The sequence below is a fragment of the Neofelis nebulosa genome, chromosome 13, assembly GCF_028018385.1.
Source record: "Neofelis nebulosa isolate mNeoNeb1 chromosome 13, mNeoNeb1.pri, whole genome shotgun sequence".
Lineage (NCBI taxonomy): Eukaryota > Metazoa > Chordata > Mammalia > Carnivora > Felidae > Neofelis > Neofelis nebulosa.
In genome coordinates, this window is record NC_080794.1 from 55,824,537 (window position 1) to 55,840,754 (window position 16,218).

The following is a 16,218-nucleotide window of genomic DNA, read 5'->3' on the forward strand; positions in this document are numbered from 1 at the left end:
ATAAAGTTTTTATTTATTTATTTATTTATTTATTTATTTATTTATTTATATTTTTGAGAGAAAGAGAGAGTGGGAGGGGGGTGGGTAGAGGGAGGGAGGGAGAGAGAATCCCAAGTAGTCTCCATGCTCAGCAGGGAGCCTGACATGGGACTTGATCCCAAGACCCTGGGATATGACCAGAGCCAAAATCAAGAGTTGGACGCTTAACCGACTAAGTCACCCAGACGCCCCAGTATAATTCTACATCTTACAACTAATGGTATATTAGAACAGATTATGTAATGAAGCACAGCTTTAGAACTGACTGATTTTCCTTTACTTTACATGTCAGCAAGATGAACGAAGTCAAGCCTGTCCAAGGCCTTCCCACCGTGGGGAGGGGCTGGTGGAGCTGGGAGCTAAAATATGACATCAGGAATATTCCATGTTGTAGACGGGCACGGGCGCTGGACTGTGGGGGCAGTGATCCACTGTCATATTTTCTATGTCATAATTCTCTTGTGCTATAGACATACATTCAATGTTTGCTCCTTGTAACAGCCTGATCTTATCTCTGAAATAAGCAAGGCCCAAACCTACCTGTGTCATATAGCAGAAATAGAAGAGCAGTGAGAGGGAGAAAATGGTTACCAAACAGCAAGAAGTGACCTAAGAAGGGTGGACAGTTGATGGAAGTGATGAGCAACGGTCTACATGGGGTAAGGAGGGGCACGGGTGATTTCTCACTTTGGGCAAACTGAAGACCTATTGGCCACCTACAGTTTTTTGCACATGTACTCCATAAAGTAACTACGCAGCCACTTGAAGATTTCTCAGATACCTAGGGAGGGAAAGATAATGAGGACAGGACTCCCTGCTGCCACATGTGACTCAGGGTGTCAAAGGAAAAGACAGATCCCTGAAGACTGGGGACACCTGGGCTTCATATAGTTTTGAACCTAATTAGGTGAACCTATTTCTTGAACACTTTTATGTAGGAGTCCAATCTTAGCACTTCCCTGAATGCTAGTGGTGGGAATCTTAGCACATCCCAGCATGCCAGTGATGGGAAGCAAGCCAAACTTCCCAAATCATCTCGGAATCTGCTTAACAATTTTAGCAACTTCAATTCTGCCAGATATACCACAGGTACATTGCACTGAAAACCAGGCATATTCTTTTCAAGTAGGAATGGTTAAGGGACACGTTTGTGCTTTTGTCTGATCAGTTACGGATTCTTCTGAAAGTTACCAAAAAGGAGTGTGCAGACTCTAGTTGGTTGTGGAAAGCCACTTTATAAAAATTCAGTAAAACCTTTTTGGAACAAAAATATTATTTCAAAGATGACCACCAAGTGAATTTCAATAAAAATAAATCCTATTTTTTCCAATAATTCTAATTATTGAAATGTGTCAAGAAGGGGGAAAAAGGAGATTATATTACCAAAAATAAAAGTGATTAAAAAGGATCTCAAGGAGAGTTAAAGCTTTGCACTCCCTGTACTGTTTATACTGGAAAATCCCTTGCAATTCTCTCCTCTCTCTATCTCCCATCTTTTTCTCCAGATTATAAGAACTGTTCTACATGCAAAGATCTCTGTTTCCAGGACTATAGTAGTTGTTACTTAACTCTCTTTCACCTGAGTATCTGTCATGTCTCCTACAGACTGGCCAGGATGCTGCATTTTGTCAAAGGTGCCCACCTCCCTCAAACACACACTTCTCCAGATAATTCTTTAATATTCCAAAGTTACAAATAAGATGTATTTAAAATGAGAATTATCTGAAAAATAACCCCATTCTGAGGGTTTTCTGGCTTTCATTCGTTAATGGATTAATCAACATTGTTAGGGCAAATAGGAAAATAGGCTCATCTGTATATTATTTGCATCCCCCACCGAGCCTAACATCATTCAAATCTAACAAACTCCACCTACCTGCAACAGCAACCGTGGACAAATATTCCCAGGAACTCCAGTCATCCATATATGAAATATCTGATGCACACATTTCATATTGTAACTAGTAGGGGTACAGAAGCATAAAGTGCTTTCCCCAAAACAAGCTGCAAAAGTCAACATGTAAAAACGAGTTCCCTGCATCACAAATACGTACCTTAACAATTGGCAAACAGGCTAAGATATGAGGGAGACAACCCGCAGAAGAGGAAACGACAGCTGGTCAAACCGTGCATGAAAATGAAGTTCAATCCCACCAATAATCGAGACAGTGTAAACCTAAAAGTACAAAGTGATAGCATTTTACACCCTTCAGTCGGGCAAACCCTTAAAAGTTGACAATGTTAAGTGTTTGAGAAAATGTAAAAGTAGGAGAACTCTCAGATACCATTGGGGGAGTGTAAAATGGGGCAACGACTCAGAATTTGGCAAAATCTAGTTAAGGATATACCTGCCTCCTATGCTGCAGTCAGGCACACGGTAGGGCTATCGCATTCCTGCGTTTTTTTTAAGCGTGTACTCCATAAGATAATTGTGAAAAACTGTGCAGCCACTTGCAAATTTTAGACATGTAAATTTTCAAATCATAAATGTAAATAGTTGCAGAAGATATAATTTGGCAACTGTTATAAATACTGACATTAAAAAAAATAAAGCGGTGATGTCATTCTTTTACATCTATTCAAAAGTGGTGTCAGATAACAAATACTATTTTTAAAACTACACAGGGCCGCCTGGGTGGCTCAGTCATTTAAGTGCCTGGCTCAAGTGATGATCTTAGAGCTTGTGGGTTTGAGGCCCCACATCAACCTGGAGCCTGCTTCGGATCTGTGTCTCCTCTCTCTCTGCCCCTCCCAAGCTTGCACTCTGTCTCTCTGTCTCTCAAAAATAAACATAAAAAAAAAAAAAACAACCCTACACAAACTGCTCTTGTTTAACATTTGGGAATTTTATCTTTTTTTTTTTAACTTGTATTTCCATTCCACATTACACTGAAGTTTATTTTAACGTAACATATTATTATGTTTGAACATCTTTTTTTGATCAACCTATCACCTGTTACGCAAATGTGTATATAATGATAAATTGCAAAAAAAAAAAAAAAAGTGCATTTAAGACTCTGAAGTCTAAACATTTTTTTCTTGATTTAAAAAATTATCACTAAATAACTATTTTAGGTGGTAATTTACATTACTAATTCTTATTAAATCTCATCACTATTAAATGAACAACTAAATTACTATTGGCCAAAACCAAAATGTATTGCACATACTGATAAGTATTAACTGTAAAAATGTAAGTTTTGCTTGGAAATGCTTTTAATGAAATGAAGGGAGAGGTTTTTTTTCATCTAGTTCATGTATCCAGATATGAATATTGCTTATTGCTAAAATGAAAACAAAATAAAAGGAATGAAGCCACCAGCAGTATGAATTTACCAACAGTATATTCATGATTAAGTGGATTTTCTTACAATAAATTCTACTAAATATACCTAAGTTATATAAATATAATAAGTACATGGCCAAAATGAACAAATGAGCTGAGAATTGGTTGATGGGCAACACTGAGCAGGAAATTTAAGTCCAAAGGAAGAGTGTATATGGATTTATAATGTCCGATAATCTTTTTGCAAAGGTAATGCAAATATTTCTTCTACAAATCTGATGAAGTGTTTGAGAAAATATAAAACACTAACTTACTTGGAACGTGAGTTTCTTTTACTCAAAGGTGTAATGTCGACCTCTAGGAGATACACACAAAAGTGTTTACCTCCTCCTTCCTTAAATCATGCAAACAATGCAGGTGAGTCAAGACCAAGCCCTGTGAGTAATCAGTCTCTAAACTTTCTCCCTTTTAAGAATGAGAAATGGAAGGGTGCCTGGATTGCTGAGTCGGTTTAGCATCTGACTCTTGATTTTGACTCAGGTCATGATCTCATAGTTCATGAGATTGAGCCCCACATCGGGCTCTGTGCTAACAGCACAGAGCCTGCTTGGGATTCTCTCTCTCTCCCTCTCTAAATAAATAAATAAACAAACATTTTTTAAAAGAGAATGAGAACTACAGGCTGCGCTTCTCATAGACTGGTGTTTTCCCAGCATTCTTTTTACAACTCCTGAATATTCTTAGTTTAACACAGATGGATAAAGACCAAGGAGTTGCCATGAGTTCAGTGTCCCAGTGAAAGAAGACACAAAATTCTCTAATTTCTTACCTGTTTTGCTCACACAACTCCTCTTCGGGAGCGATGTGTTCTTTGACAATCAGGAGAAAGAACAGGAGAAATCATTAAACAAAAAATGTCCTGACACCTGCTTGACATTATATCTGAATCCAGATCATCCCATGGATGAAAGTACCAACTCTAACTCCATTAGGGTTGCCAAATTTAGCAAACTTTCTATCTGCCTCTCTCTCATGCATACACACATAGGATGCCCAGTTAAATTTGAATTTCAGTAAACAACAATTTTTTAATATAAATGTTCCCACAGCTCATAGTGAGACATACTAGATCAGGATATATTTATACTAAAGTAATACAAAACTACCTGTGGTTTACCTGAAATTCAAATTTAACTAGACATCCTGTATTTTATCTGAATTTTAAATTCTACCCAAGTTTTTGCCTTTAACAGAATATGTGCAAGGAAAGTCAGGAGGCCCTATAGCAGATTTATAGGCCCTCAATTAAAGAAGACCATGTGGATCCCAATATTTTGAATTGTCCCTTTGAGACATTATATTAAGATCTTAGGTGGGTAAGAGACCTTTCTTTTAGAAAATGGGAGAAAAAGATAGTGAATGATGAGGTGGAAACTGCATGTGGCCCTCAGGCAGGTCAAGTTTAGGATGTGGAAATCAACTACTTTAGCAACCATCCATATTGGGAAAACGTGTGTGTGTGCGTAAATATATATACACACACATGCGCAAGTGCGCGTGTCTATGTGTGTGTAGGCAGTGGAGTGGGGATGGAAATTGGTGCAGTGCATATACCCTAATTAGAAGACCAGTATTCTGGGCAGAGTTTCCCAACAGGTCTGCACTAAACAGGTCAGTGGGCAGTGGTCATGACACAAGATGCTGACCTCTTCAGCTCTTGGGGCAGCCTTGGATTAGAGGCACAGTGACATCTGGCAGAGTGACCCAAGTGAAAAGGGCTGGGAAACCCCATATATTACAAATGCTCCCTAATATGTGTAGGGTGACACATCCATAAATGCTCACAACAGCATTTTTTTCTAGTTACAAAAATCTAGATGAAAGCTAAATGTCCATAAGAGCAAAAACGGAGGAATGAGTCACTGTATATTCAGCTAACCAAGTATTATCGTCCAATTAAAATGGAAAAACTTGACCTATAACTCTCAACATGAAAAGATGTCAAAAACCTAGCACTGAGAAAAAAGCAGGCCACAGAAGGATGGTACACACACTATGACAATACGTGTAAAATTTACATAGTTAGGGAAACTTAAAAAAATACAACTGTCATGTATTAAAAGCAGACAAGCACTGATTAGAAGGAGGTACCATAACTTCAAGGAAAATGCCTGCTTCTGGCAGAAGAATGGGATTGAGGACAATCTCATATGAAGTCACACTAGCCATCATCCCTCCGATCAGAACTATTAATAAATGGATCCTTCACACCAGCCACATCAATTATCATCCAAGAACACATATGAATAGTTTTCCCCACATGGCCCTCAGCCATAATATGGTTCATGTCAACATTAGCAGAAACCAATCAAGCTCCCTTTGACCTAACAGAAGGAGAATCAGAACTCGTTTCTGGATTCAACGTTGAATACACAGCAGGTCCCCTCACCCTATTTTTCCTAGCAGAATATGCCAATATTATCATACTAAATATCCTCACTACAATCTTATTCTTTGGAGCATTCCACAGCCCATATATACCCGAACTCTATACAGTCAACTTCACTGTCAAAACCTTACTCTTAACACAATTACCTTTCTAGGAATTCGAGCATCTTACCCACAGGTAGGATTGCATAAGAGCTATCACAGAGGACGCCATTTGGGCATCAGTGGGCCAGGCTCTGTTCTTCATTCTTTACACTGTTATTCATTGTATACACTCTCAACAACCCCATGAGGTGCTGGATAGTATTATCCCCATTTTACAGATGAAGTGATTGATGTACAGAAACACAGAGATTAGGGGATTTGCCCAAGGTCACACACCTCTATAAAGGATACAAAAGGGTCCTTAAGTGTATATTAAATCTTCTTTTATTAAAAAGGACTTGAAATATGACAAAACGACAATATAATAGATGGTTATATATGATACTTCATTCTTTTTCTTGCTTTTTTGAAATATCAAATTTAAAAGTTCTGTTTTATTCTTTCAGAAGCTCAAACTTGCCTAATAAGATCATTCTAAAACTCTGGTTAGGAGTTTTTTTTTTCATGAAAACATGGGTTTTTATCTCAACTGTCCTTACCAACAGTAGATAAATTACATAAATGAGTGTTCTTTTTATTTTTGTGTGATGAGATAGAAGTGGAAACATTCTATCTCAGTCTATATTACACAAGTATGGCCATAAACTTCCGTGCCCCACTACAATTTATGGTATAATATTTAGGGATGGTTTTCATCCATAAAATCTATGCTCTGCATGATCCAAATGGATGAATGGGAATTGGGCCCCATCTTCCCTCAATTGATTTAATTAACTAAATCTTTTATTTTTTATTTATTCTTTTTTTTTTTTTTGTAGATAAGTCAAAAGCCAATATTTAAAAGCTTGCTGCAATTAAATTTCTAAGAGCCAGGAGAATAAGCAGTATAAAGAGTAGTCTTTGATTCATGCATCCAGAATAGTTTCAGGTCTTCATTTTATCTCCACTTCCAAAATCTATTCTAACATTTCATCCCAAGCCGTTGATGAGGAAGTTGATGGAATAATGGAGATGACAGTCAACATTCTTCACCGGGATTGCTCTCTTACGCAGGAAGGGGAGCCGAAACTGTCTCACAGAAGCACGTCTCCACAGAGACTAGGATGCCGGCAACTGGCCAAACCTCCCTGACAAATCTCACTTGTTACTGACTCACCCTCACTCGTTTTTGCTTTCGAAAGCTAGTTGTTGGCTCCATCGTGAGCAGGAGAAAGATCCGGCCCAAGTCACACAGATGGGTCTGGATAACAGCACACTTTCAGCTGCACAGGCCCCTGGGAGTCTGTAAGTAACTAAACAGCTGTAGGATTCACAGAATCCTAGACGATGAGGGAAACACACGGGTATGATTTGAACCGCTCTGCCCACCACCAACTTGTCACACTGTCTGAAATTCCTATCAACACTTTCTCAGGTTCAGACCTCGATCTAAGGGATTGCTGGTCTCAGTGTAACTATGTGCCTTGTAGGAAGGGGATATTGCCCCTGAATAATGGATTAGTGTATGTGATTAATTGGCTGCCAGTTTAGAGACAGCAGAAGATAAGAAAGTGGGACACAGAAGATATAAGTTTTAATGAGGAGAATCTAAAAAAGCACACATTATAACGCAATAGCAATGAGGGCAGTGTGTGTGTGTGTGTGTGTGTGTGTGTGTGTGTGTACCAATATTCTATTGATAGAGTTATATATATATCCTTGAAATCTATATAGGAAGTTTTATATACAGAGAGATTCATTAAAGAATTGCTCGTGTGATTATGGAGGCTGAGAAGTCCCACAATGTGCTGTCTGCAAGCTGGAGACCCAAGCTGGAGACCCTGCAAGCTGGTGGTATAGTTCAGTGCAAGTCCAAAGGTCTGGGAACCAGAAGGTTGGTGGTCCCAGGCCAAGGGCAGGAGAAAACCAATGTTCCAGCTCAGCCAGTCAGGCAGAGTTAATTCTCCCACTCTCCAATTTTTGTTCTATTCAGACCCTCAAGGGATTGGATAGATTCCACCCACACTGGGGAGAGGATCTGCTTTACTTAGTCTATGGATTCAAATGCTAATTTCATCCAGAAACACCCTCACAAATTCACCTAGAAATAATGTGGAGCCTAATCTCTGGGCACACTGTGATCCAGTCAAATTAACACATAAAATTAACCATTACAGGCAGGCTGCAATAGAAATGCAAACCAGGAGAAAACACTGAGGTGCTAAGTGCACAGATCTGGAGGAATCCAAGAGTAGGATTAGGGACTAGGAATCACAACCTTTGCCCCCTTCACATTATCTGGGCTTTAACCTTGAACAAGCATTTTGAGGAATTCAGTGACCCAAGAGTCCTCTCAGGGTTCAGATGCATATTTCCAGGCCCACAAAACCAGTCGGTACCACTGAGATGCATTTTGTGGAACGGAACGGAGGATGTAAGAGAAAGTACAAATCAGCTGGAAGGCTGTTCTGCTACTTACAAGTTAATGTCTTTGAGTTCAGTAAATGTCAGGTCCCTCATAAAATGGAGATAACACCCCCCCCCCCTTTTAGGGTTGTTTTACTAACAGAATGACTAACTAGCGATAAACATTCAACCTATGTGAGCTGTTTTAATCACTGCCATAACACACACACACACACACACACACACACACACACACACACACGTAAAAGCATGGACCTTGGCCAAAGTCAACATCTCATTCTCATTGGCTAATATTCAATACCTATGTTCAAAGATCTAGTCTTTGCTTTGTTGACAAACATTTGATCAGCTGCTTAGCATGGGGACAGAAAGGTGATGCAATGATTCTCAGTTGACCTTGTGCTAGCACCAATATGAATTAGTTAATGCCAGGAGTTACTCAGTAATGTAGGAATTAGCCAGGACTGCACTTAAAACCAGACTCCATGTGTCTTTAAATAAAGTTGAAAACAACCTAAGGTGATCTGTGGGTTATGTTCTTCCACAAATTGCTGGATTTTTTTGGTGCCAACAGCAGGTACTGAATATTTAAGGGTATGTAAGAGAATCTGTGAGCATTTTGTGTATTTCTCTAACAAATGCCGTAACTATATACAAATGATTTAGATGTTATTATTTCATATTAGTTGTGCTTTTCCACACAAACTGCACACAGTATCAGCTACATGATTCAGTTTGCCAACATGTTTGGGAATAGTAACTCTCAACTCGTGGCACCCAGCTCAGCTGGAGCAGAATCACCTGGTAGGTTGGCTGAAGACATTCTTCACCCTGTGCTACACCACACAACATAATGAATCAGAATTTCTGAAAATGGGGCCCAGGAGTTTTCATGTTTAACAAGCTCCTTAGGGGCGCCCGGCTGGCTCCATCAGTAAAGTCTGCAATGCTTGATTCTGGCTTGTGACTTCAAGCCCCATGTTGGGCATAGAGCTTACCTTAACCTAACCAAAAAAACAAGCTCCCTAGATAATTCTTACTCAGAGTGAAGTTTAGAACATATTGAGTGTAAGGCAGAAGGCAGAGTGGTCACTTGATATTACCCTTAGCCTCTCCTTTACCACAATCTTTTGCCTTTAAACTATTATTGACCCTGTCAAAATTTAGTCTCTTTCTTTGCCCTATTTAAGAACAATCTGGGGGGCACCTGGGTGGCTCATTTGGTTGAGTGTTCGACTTCAGCTCAGGTCATGATCTCACAGTTTGTGGGTTGGAACCCCGCCTCGGGCTCTGTGCTGACAGCTCAGAGCCTGGATGGAGGCTGTTTCGATCATGTGTCTCCCTCTCTCTCTGCCCCACCCCTGCTTGTGCTCTCTCAAAAGTGAATAAACATTAAAATTTTTTTTTTCAAAAAAGAACCATTTGATTAATATAATCATTCTAAAAATTAAATACCTTTCAGTGCCTTCAGGTCAGCATTCTGGATTCAATTTAATTGTAGATAATGAAAGAGGAGAAACACAGGGGAAAAGTTGAGTTATTTGAGTTGAGTTACTGGAAGGCTCTGATTCGCGAGCGGAGGTCACTTCTCTGCATTACTCCTACCCCAAGCGTAGTTCTTAGAAGGAAGCTGCTCCGTGTAGTCCCCCCACCCACACCCCCTACAGCCTCCCTGCACCACGCTCACCACCACATGCTGTGGACAGGCCTTGCACACAGTGTCCTGCACACGTCATGATTATGCTCGTCGTTTCTCAGTCCGGGAACCGTCCGGCTGTCCCTAACTGTACGCTTTCGGGGGACGACGGCCAGGGTTGACTTTTTTTTTCTTGTTCTCCATGTTATGTTTGTTCTGACCGTATTTCCTGAGCTGCACTTTTAGGTCTACTGATCCTAATATGAAAAAAACTGAACTTATATTTTATATTTTCTTCTCACTTTTCTTGTAATTCATTTTTATTGTAGTTTGCAAACGCACAGCTGTGCAACACATTTTTTTAAATAATGCTTCCCGAAAGATAGCTTGCAAAGCACTGCCGTCCACCACGTTCCTTTAAACAAATTCAGACAAAACACAGCTCTACTCCAGCATGTTCTCACCTGCTAAACAGTAGGGGGTTGTCCTAGGTCACCCATGAGCTTCCTCTAGCTCTGCAGTTCTCTGTGGATACAGTTATACCTCATTTTCCTACAGGTGACAAACTTTTATGTTCCAAGTGGACTTCCTGCTGTCCGGTCGCTCCTCTACACCATCTCTCCCACTGTGAGACTGTGTGGGTTTAAGGAATAAAGAGCATGTTAATAATAGCGCAATCAAAATGTAATTAACAAAGGTAATTTGGCACCCAAAATATTATGTAATACACATCAAAGATAAAAATCTAGATATTTTTACCATCTGCTACTTTGGATTCTCACTTCTCTCCTCCACTGAGATTTAAATGTTCGTATCCATATAGTGAAGTATGCATTTCTTTCTGGATCTCCTTGTATTTGCCTCATCATCACATGTCTCGCACTGGATTTTAATCATTTGTGTCACATGAGGCTTCCTTGCTAGATTTTTAGCTTCACAAGAATGGAGATCATCTTTGTCTTAACCACTAGGTCCTAGGGTTCGGTCTCTGACATATTAATAAGTATGTATGGGGGCGCCTGAGTGGCTCAGTCAGTTAAGTGTCCGACTTCAACTTAGGTCATGATCTCGTGGTTCGTGGGTTTGGGACCCATGTCGGGTTCTGTGCTGCCAGCTCAGGGCCAGGAGCCTGCTTCGGATTCTGTGTCTCTCTCTCTCCCAAAAAATGAATAAGTATTAAAAAAAATTAAAATAACTAAATAAATATGTATTGGAATAAGGGAGTGAATGGAAGAATGAATGAATTTCTTAGTGGTAGAACCATGGTTAGGCTTTCATTTCTTTATAGTCTTTATATTTCTTACCCATTACTTTTTTTTTTTTGGTTCTATAATCTCTGAGCATAAATTTTATAGTTTGAATAGAATCTAAGATTTCAGGTATGCTCAGAGAGCCACGATTACAATACCTCTTAATTCCCTCAACTCAGCATTTTTTAATGCCAAATCCCCAATACAATTGTCTGCAAGTCCTATTCTGATGGCCGTCAACCTCTCACTTCCTGCTTCATATTAGCTCCGTGAATTTTCCTTTTACATTTTTTATTGATGGTTGTATCACATCCCTGCCGCTTGTACTGCATAAGCATTTTTAAAAAAAAAATTTTATTTAGCCAGCAGGGGCTTAAAAAGCAAAGTATCTTAAGAAATTATTTTCTGCTCCAGAGAAAATGTGGACAAAGTAAGTTTAAAGAGAGATCCAGTTATGTCAACTTCTGTCTCTGAGAATTGGATCCCCGGAATTGGTTCTCCAGGTCTCCCTGCTTCACACTGAATGTCTGACCAGGTTTTCCTTTTTGGATCTATACTGCTTGGATTAAGTGAGGGATGACCTCACAACATGTATTTCTTCCAGTGCTTCCTCAGCACGCTGACCCCCTGAAAGTTGTGGAATGTCTTCTTTGTGTGCTGGTAGGGACCATCTGGCTAGCTGTACATAAACAAGTTTCAACATATGGGCCATAACACATACGTGGCTCTGCACTACTCATGCAGAAAATTAAGAAAAGGCTGCTCTCTTGACACGAGAAGTTCATGTAAAAGAAGCAGCACCGTGCAGTGGAGCGCCTGCCCTATGCTGCACACGGGAGACCTTACTTCCAGCCCCTTCTGTCCCACTCACGGAGCATGTCACTTGATCGCACCAACTTTCCTTGACTGTCTCCTCCGAAAATTAAAAAGGAAGCCAAGGGAACTCTGGCCTTCCACTCTCCCTGTCCTTTCTCTCCCTCCTTTCTGTCCTTCTTTCCTTCCTATTAAGAACATTTATTACACGCCTCCTATATATGTTGCAAGCACAATGCTAAGTGCTGGGCATATTGGTGAGGAAAACAGACACGGTCCCTGCCCTTGAAGAATTACTAAACCATGATGGAGACATACATTAAATAAATCTTTGAAAACAGAAGTATTCTGAGTAGAGGGGGAAAGCGTGTGTGAAGGTCCTGGGATGGGAAGCCTAGACTGTTTAAAAAATGCAGGATTTATGGGGTGCCTGGGTGGCTGATTCGGTTAGGCATTCCACTCTTGGCTTTGGCTCAGGTCATGATCTCACAGCTCGTGAGTTTGCGCTCCAGGTCGGGCTCTGTGCTGACAGTAAGGAGCCTGCTGGGGAGTCTCTCTCTCTCTTCTTCTCTCTCTGTCCCTCCCCTGTTCACGTGCTCTCTCTCTCTCTCTCTCAAAATAAAAAAATAAACTTAAAACATAAATAAGTATAAATAAATAATGCAGGATTTGTAAACATTTCTATCCATTAAGTCGAGGACTCAGTTGACAGTCAAAATGCTGCAAGGAAAATTCCTACCACCGCCAGATGGGAATTCAAACAATCATTACATTAGCATAAACTATCTATAAAATGGCCTGAATTTTCTATTCATATTGTTGATATCATGCCTGTAATCAATGAATCTAATAAAACTCCATGAAAATATGATCATCGAAAACATACACACGCATCTCAAGCACATGAAACTGTGGTAAAGGCTTTAAGAATTATGAAACAGTTTCTAGAAAACCTAGGAACTCTATGAGTACCCCTGTTTAATATTTACATAACTAAACTAAACACGAGGTAAGAGACATTCAGTTACAGCTTACGAGCACTCTCCTTCCCGAGCACCATTTTGCAATACCCAGCCTTGCAGGGTGACAGCTGACACTCTTGAGTGAGTGGAGAGATAAGTCCTAACAGTCATTCTCGCTGAACAGTCATAAAATATGTGTACAGTGCTTATCTCAGTGATTCTCCCAATTCTTGGTTAAAACAAAAGCTGTGCCTTTAGCACAAACGTTGTCCTGTGTGGAATAGTATAAATTGTTTGAGATTTCTGTCATTCTCTCTCGGCTTCTACCTTTCCCTTTCAATTGGCCACCATGCGTGTAAAAGCACGTGTGGCCAGAGTTCAATCACCAGGCATTCAAGTCAGGCATGATAAAGAGCCAATGTGAATGTCAGAATTTCAAAAATTAAACCCATTTGAGAACCTGAATCAATCCAGTTAACCATAATGCCTTGTCTTGTGCTACAGGAAGGAAACCGGTCATTCCTTCCAAACTGCCATGGCCCTCCCTAAATGATATGGTGACCATCTGGGGAACGTCTCCCTTCAACCTGATGGCACACTCCTTAAAAGTAAGGACTTGCACTATCCATCTTTGATCCCTCTATGTCCACAATGCTGAATGTCGCAGGAGCCCAATAAATGTCCATTAATCAAATCAAGGACCCAACAGTCATTCGTTAAAAAAAAAAAAAAAAAAAAAAAAGTGACAAGTGACATGCAGTGAATTACAGACTGTCTTAACTACCTGTTAGGATTTCAGCAGAACCTACAAAGCTTGCCCTTTTGCGAGTCTACAGACAGCAATATTTATGACAGCAGACCTTCAATTAAAAATCATTACTTAAGTTGCTTTATTACAGCTACAAATAAACTTTATTTGATGTAATGTAATAAAACATTTTCAAATTTAACAACATTTATCTGACCAGAATTAATAATTTAAATTATGAATGTAAGTATATACAGTCACTTTAGCAAATCTGCGGTTCAGGAATTTGTACAAGCTTTGTCTGAAGCCCACCTCCCCTTCCAGACCCTTCTTTGTGTCTGGTGAGAGGCAACGTCAGTGAGAGCGGAAGAAATCCATAATCCACGTTATCCACGTTACCCACGTTGCCCACAATCCAAATCCATAATTCCACATTTTCCAGTGAGAGAACAGCCACATTTCTTGTAGGAAAATAATTTTCTCTGTCAGTTCTCTTTTATCAAATGAAGGTTTGTGTTCGCTCTTTCCCCTCGGAGGTACCCTTCTGGTCAGCCATCTTCCTGTCTCATTAGGTATTACATCATACCGTTAAAAAAAAAAAAATACCATCCACAAAGGGGCCTCTTCTGTTTCCTGACCTGCCCTTAACATCTACCACCTTGGGGAGAGAGAGGAAAGAAGAACAGAATTGGCCAGGCACACATTTGTTTTAGGATACAGAGAACACAAAAAACAAATCCTCCTGAAGGAACGGAATGGTATTCGGAGTGTTTCCCAGCAGCGGCCCCAGCGACGTCCAACTCGCACCACTCACTTTAATACAGCACTGCCCAAGAAGAATTAACATACTGATGCTCTGTCTCTGAAAGCATCAGAACCTTTCATGGAAACCCCATTATTCCCACACTTCCTCCCCAGAAGAACACAGTTATGGACCAGCCCGGGAGCCCACTGCATCGGTGAGAACCCGAGGGCCAAAAGTTCTGTGCCAATAACCGTGCTTGTATACAGTACAGTTAGGTAGCACTCCCTCTTCGTCCAGGTACACATCCTTCCTCTCAGAAGGAATCCCCTTCATCTCTTAGGACCCTTCAGAAGAAGTGTGAGTGCAAGAAAAAGCTTTATTCAGGTTTTAGGATTCTTTCCATCCTGAGATCTGTTCCTGAGTTAAACCGTGACAATCAATGAGTTAACAAAGAAAAGTACATTGGTGGGGAAGTGACGAACCCTGCAAAAAAAGCGAAAACTATTTGACAGAAGCTTTAAACCAGACACTGCTCTGGGAAATCATTTATATTAGCTGATGACGGGATTCTGTTTTCTAACACAGACATGCAACATATTCAACACTACGCTTACCACAGTTTGCTTGGAAATACACCCTTCTGTCCTACCACAAAATACATTCTGTCTCGTGAGTGATTCCTGAATATTCACCACAATGCCTAGACTCGGAAGCATGGGAAGTGAGCATTGGAACTTTCTTCTGTTTGTATGGACTTGGACACACGCACAGCACCAGAAACTGTTTCCTTTCTGAGACTCAACTCTGTATGCTTTAGTGCTGAGCCGATCTGGCTGTCTTGAACTGAGCACTATTTTCATTGGCACACAAGAGCACTGATCCACAGAAAAAGAGGAGAGGTCACCATCTCCCTCCTAATATGCTTTGTACAACAGATCACCCTGCTTGTCACGTGTCAGCCATCCCAGGAAAAGACAAAGCCACGCTCCATTCCGCAGTCTCAGCAAAGGATTGCATTGTTTCCACCTCTGTCTTGCCTGGTTTATTTCGTCTCCGCTATTCCGCTTTTGATCATGAATCATGACTTTTTTTTCTACAGTAGTCAGAGTTTTGTCTATAAAGAGAAAGAGAGAGAGAGAGAGAGAGAAGACAAGAAAATGATTTAGCAGAACTGTAAATGTGAGGTTTCGTTTTGTGGTGGGTGGATTCACTTTTTACAGCATTCAGTAATTTGAATCAGTTATGGCTTTTAAGGGGTTATAGGAGCTTTTCTAAAAGGAAAGAAAAGGTGTTGTGGCTCTTTTCATAAATTTTATAACTTCTATAAGTTGCCGGGGCCTTAATATATTTGCAAATCAGCCCCGGATAACCCATTTAGAAATTCACTTTGATAATACAGCTGTAGGCAAAGATGCCTCCACTCTCGAAAATCCCTGCAAAATACTATTGTACGTGCCCCGCATGAAAAGGATAATGATGACCGCTTATGAGAAGTGTTCCTCCCTTCGAGCCTAGGGGGGTGCTTCATAGAAAGACAAGTGTACAAAGGCCAGGAAACCCCATCTCCCTCACCTCCTTCCTCCCGGATTCACGGAACTGGCATGAGTCACGGAGGAGTCTTGGCCAACAGCTGAGGACAAGACTCTTTCTCCTTGGTGTAGAGCCACATTCCCTCCAGGTCCACACTCCCCTAACTCTTTACCTTCAAAGGACTCAACTTACTGAACACCACATGTGAGCTTGAGACCTAAGTCTATCGGGGTTGTGGGGACCGGCCCTG

The 16,218-nt window shown here is 40.5% G+C and overlaps 1 protein-coding gene and 1 long non-coding RNA gene across 6 annotated transcripts in view; one reads left to right on the forward strand and one right to left on the reverse strand.

Annotated features, from left to right (window-relative positions):
* Positions 1 to 594: 594 nt before the first annotated feature.
* On the forward strand, positions 595 to 13,900 carry LOC131493060 (uncharacterized). Its single transcript, XR_009252436.1, has 2 exons — positions 595 to 698; positions 13,450 to 13,900. It is a non-coding gene; the product is annotated as an uncharacterized LOC131493060 (long non-coding RNA).
* The window catches only part of HTR7 (5-hydroxytryptamine receptor 7), a 98,113-nt gene continuing 82,586 nt past the window's right edge, over positions 692 to 16,218 (reverse strand). For 2 of the 5 annotated variants that reach the window (XM_058697134.1, XM_058697135.1), the window contains exon 3: positions 13,812 to 15,552. In XM_058697134.1, coding sequence (XP_058553117.1) covers positions 15,510 to 15,552 — 43 coding nt within the window. In that variant the 3' untranslated portion in view covers positions 13,812 to 15,509. Of the gene's footprint in view, positions 2,216 to 4,154; positions 4,195 to 9,739; positions 9,765 to 9,971; positions 10,554 to 13,811; positions 15,553 to 16,218 lie in introns of those variants that run through there. The other 3 variants (XR_009252434.1, XR_009252435.1, XR_009252433.1) reach the window with 3 other exon arrangements.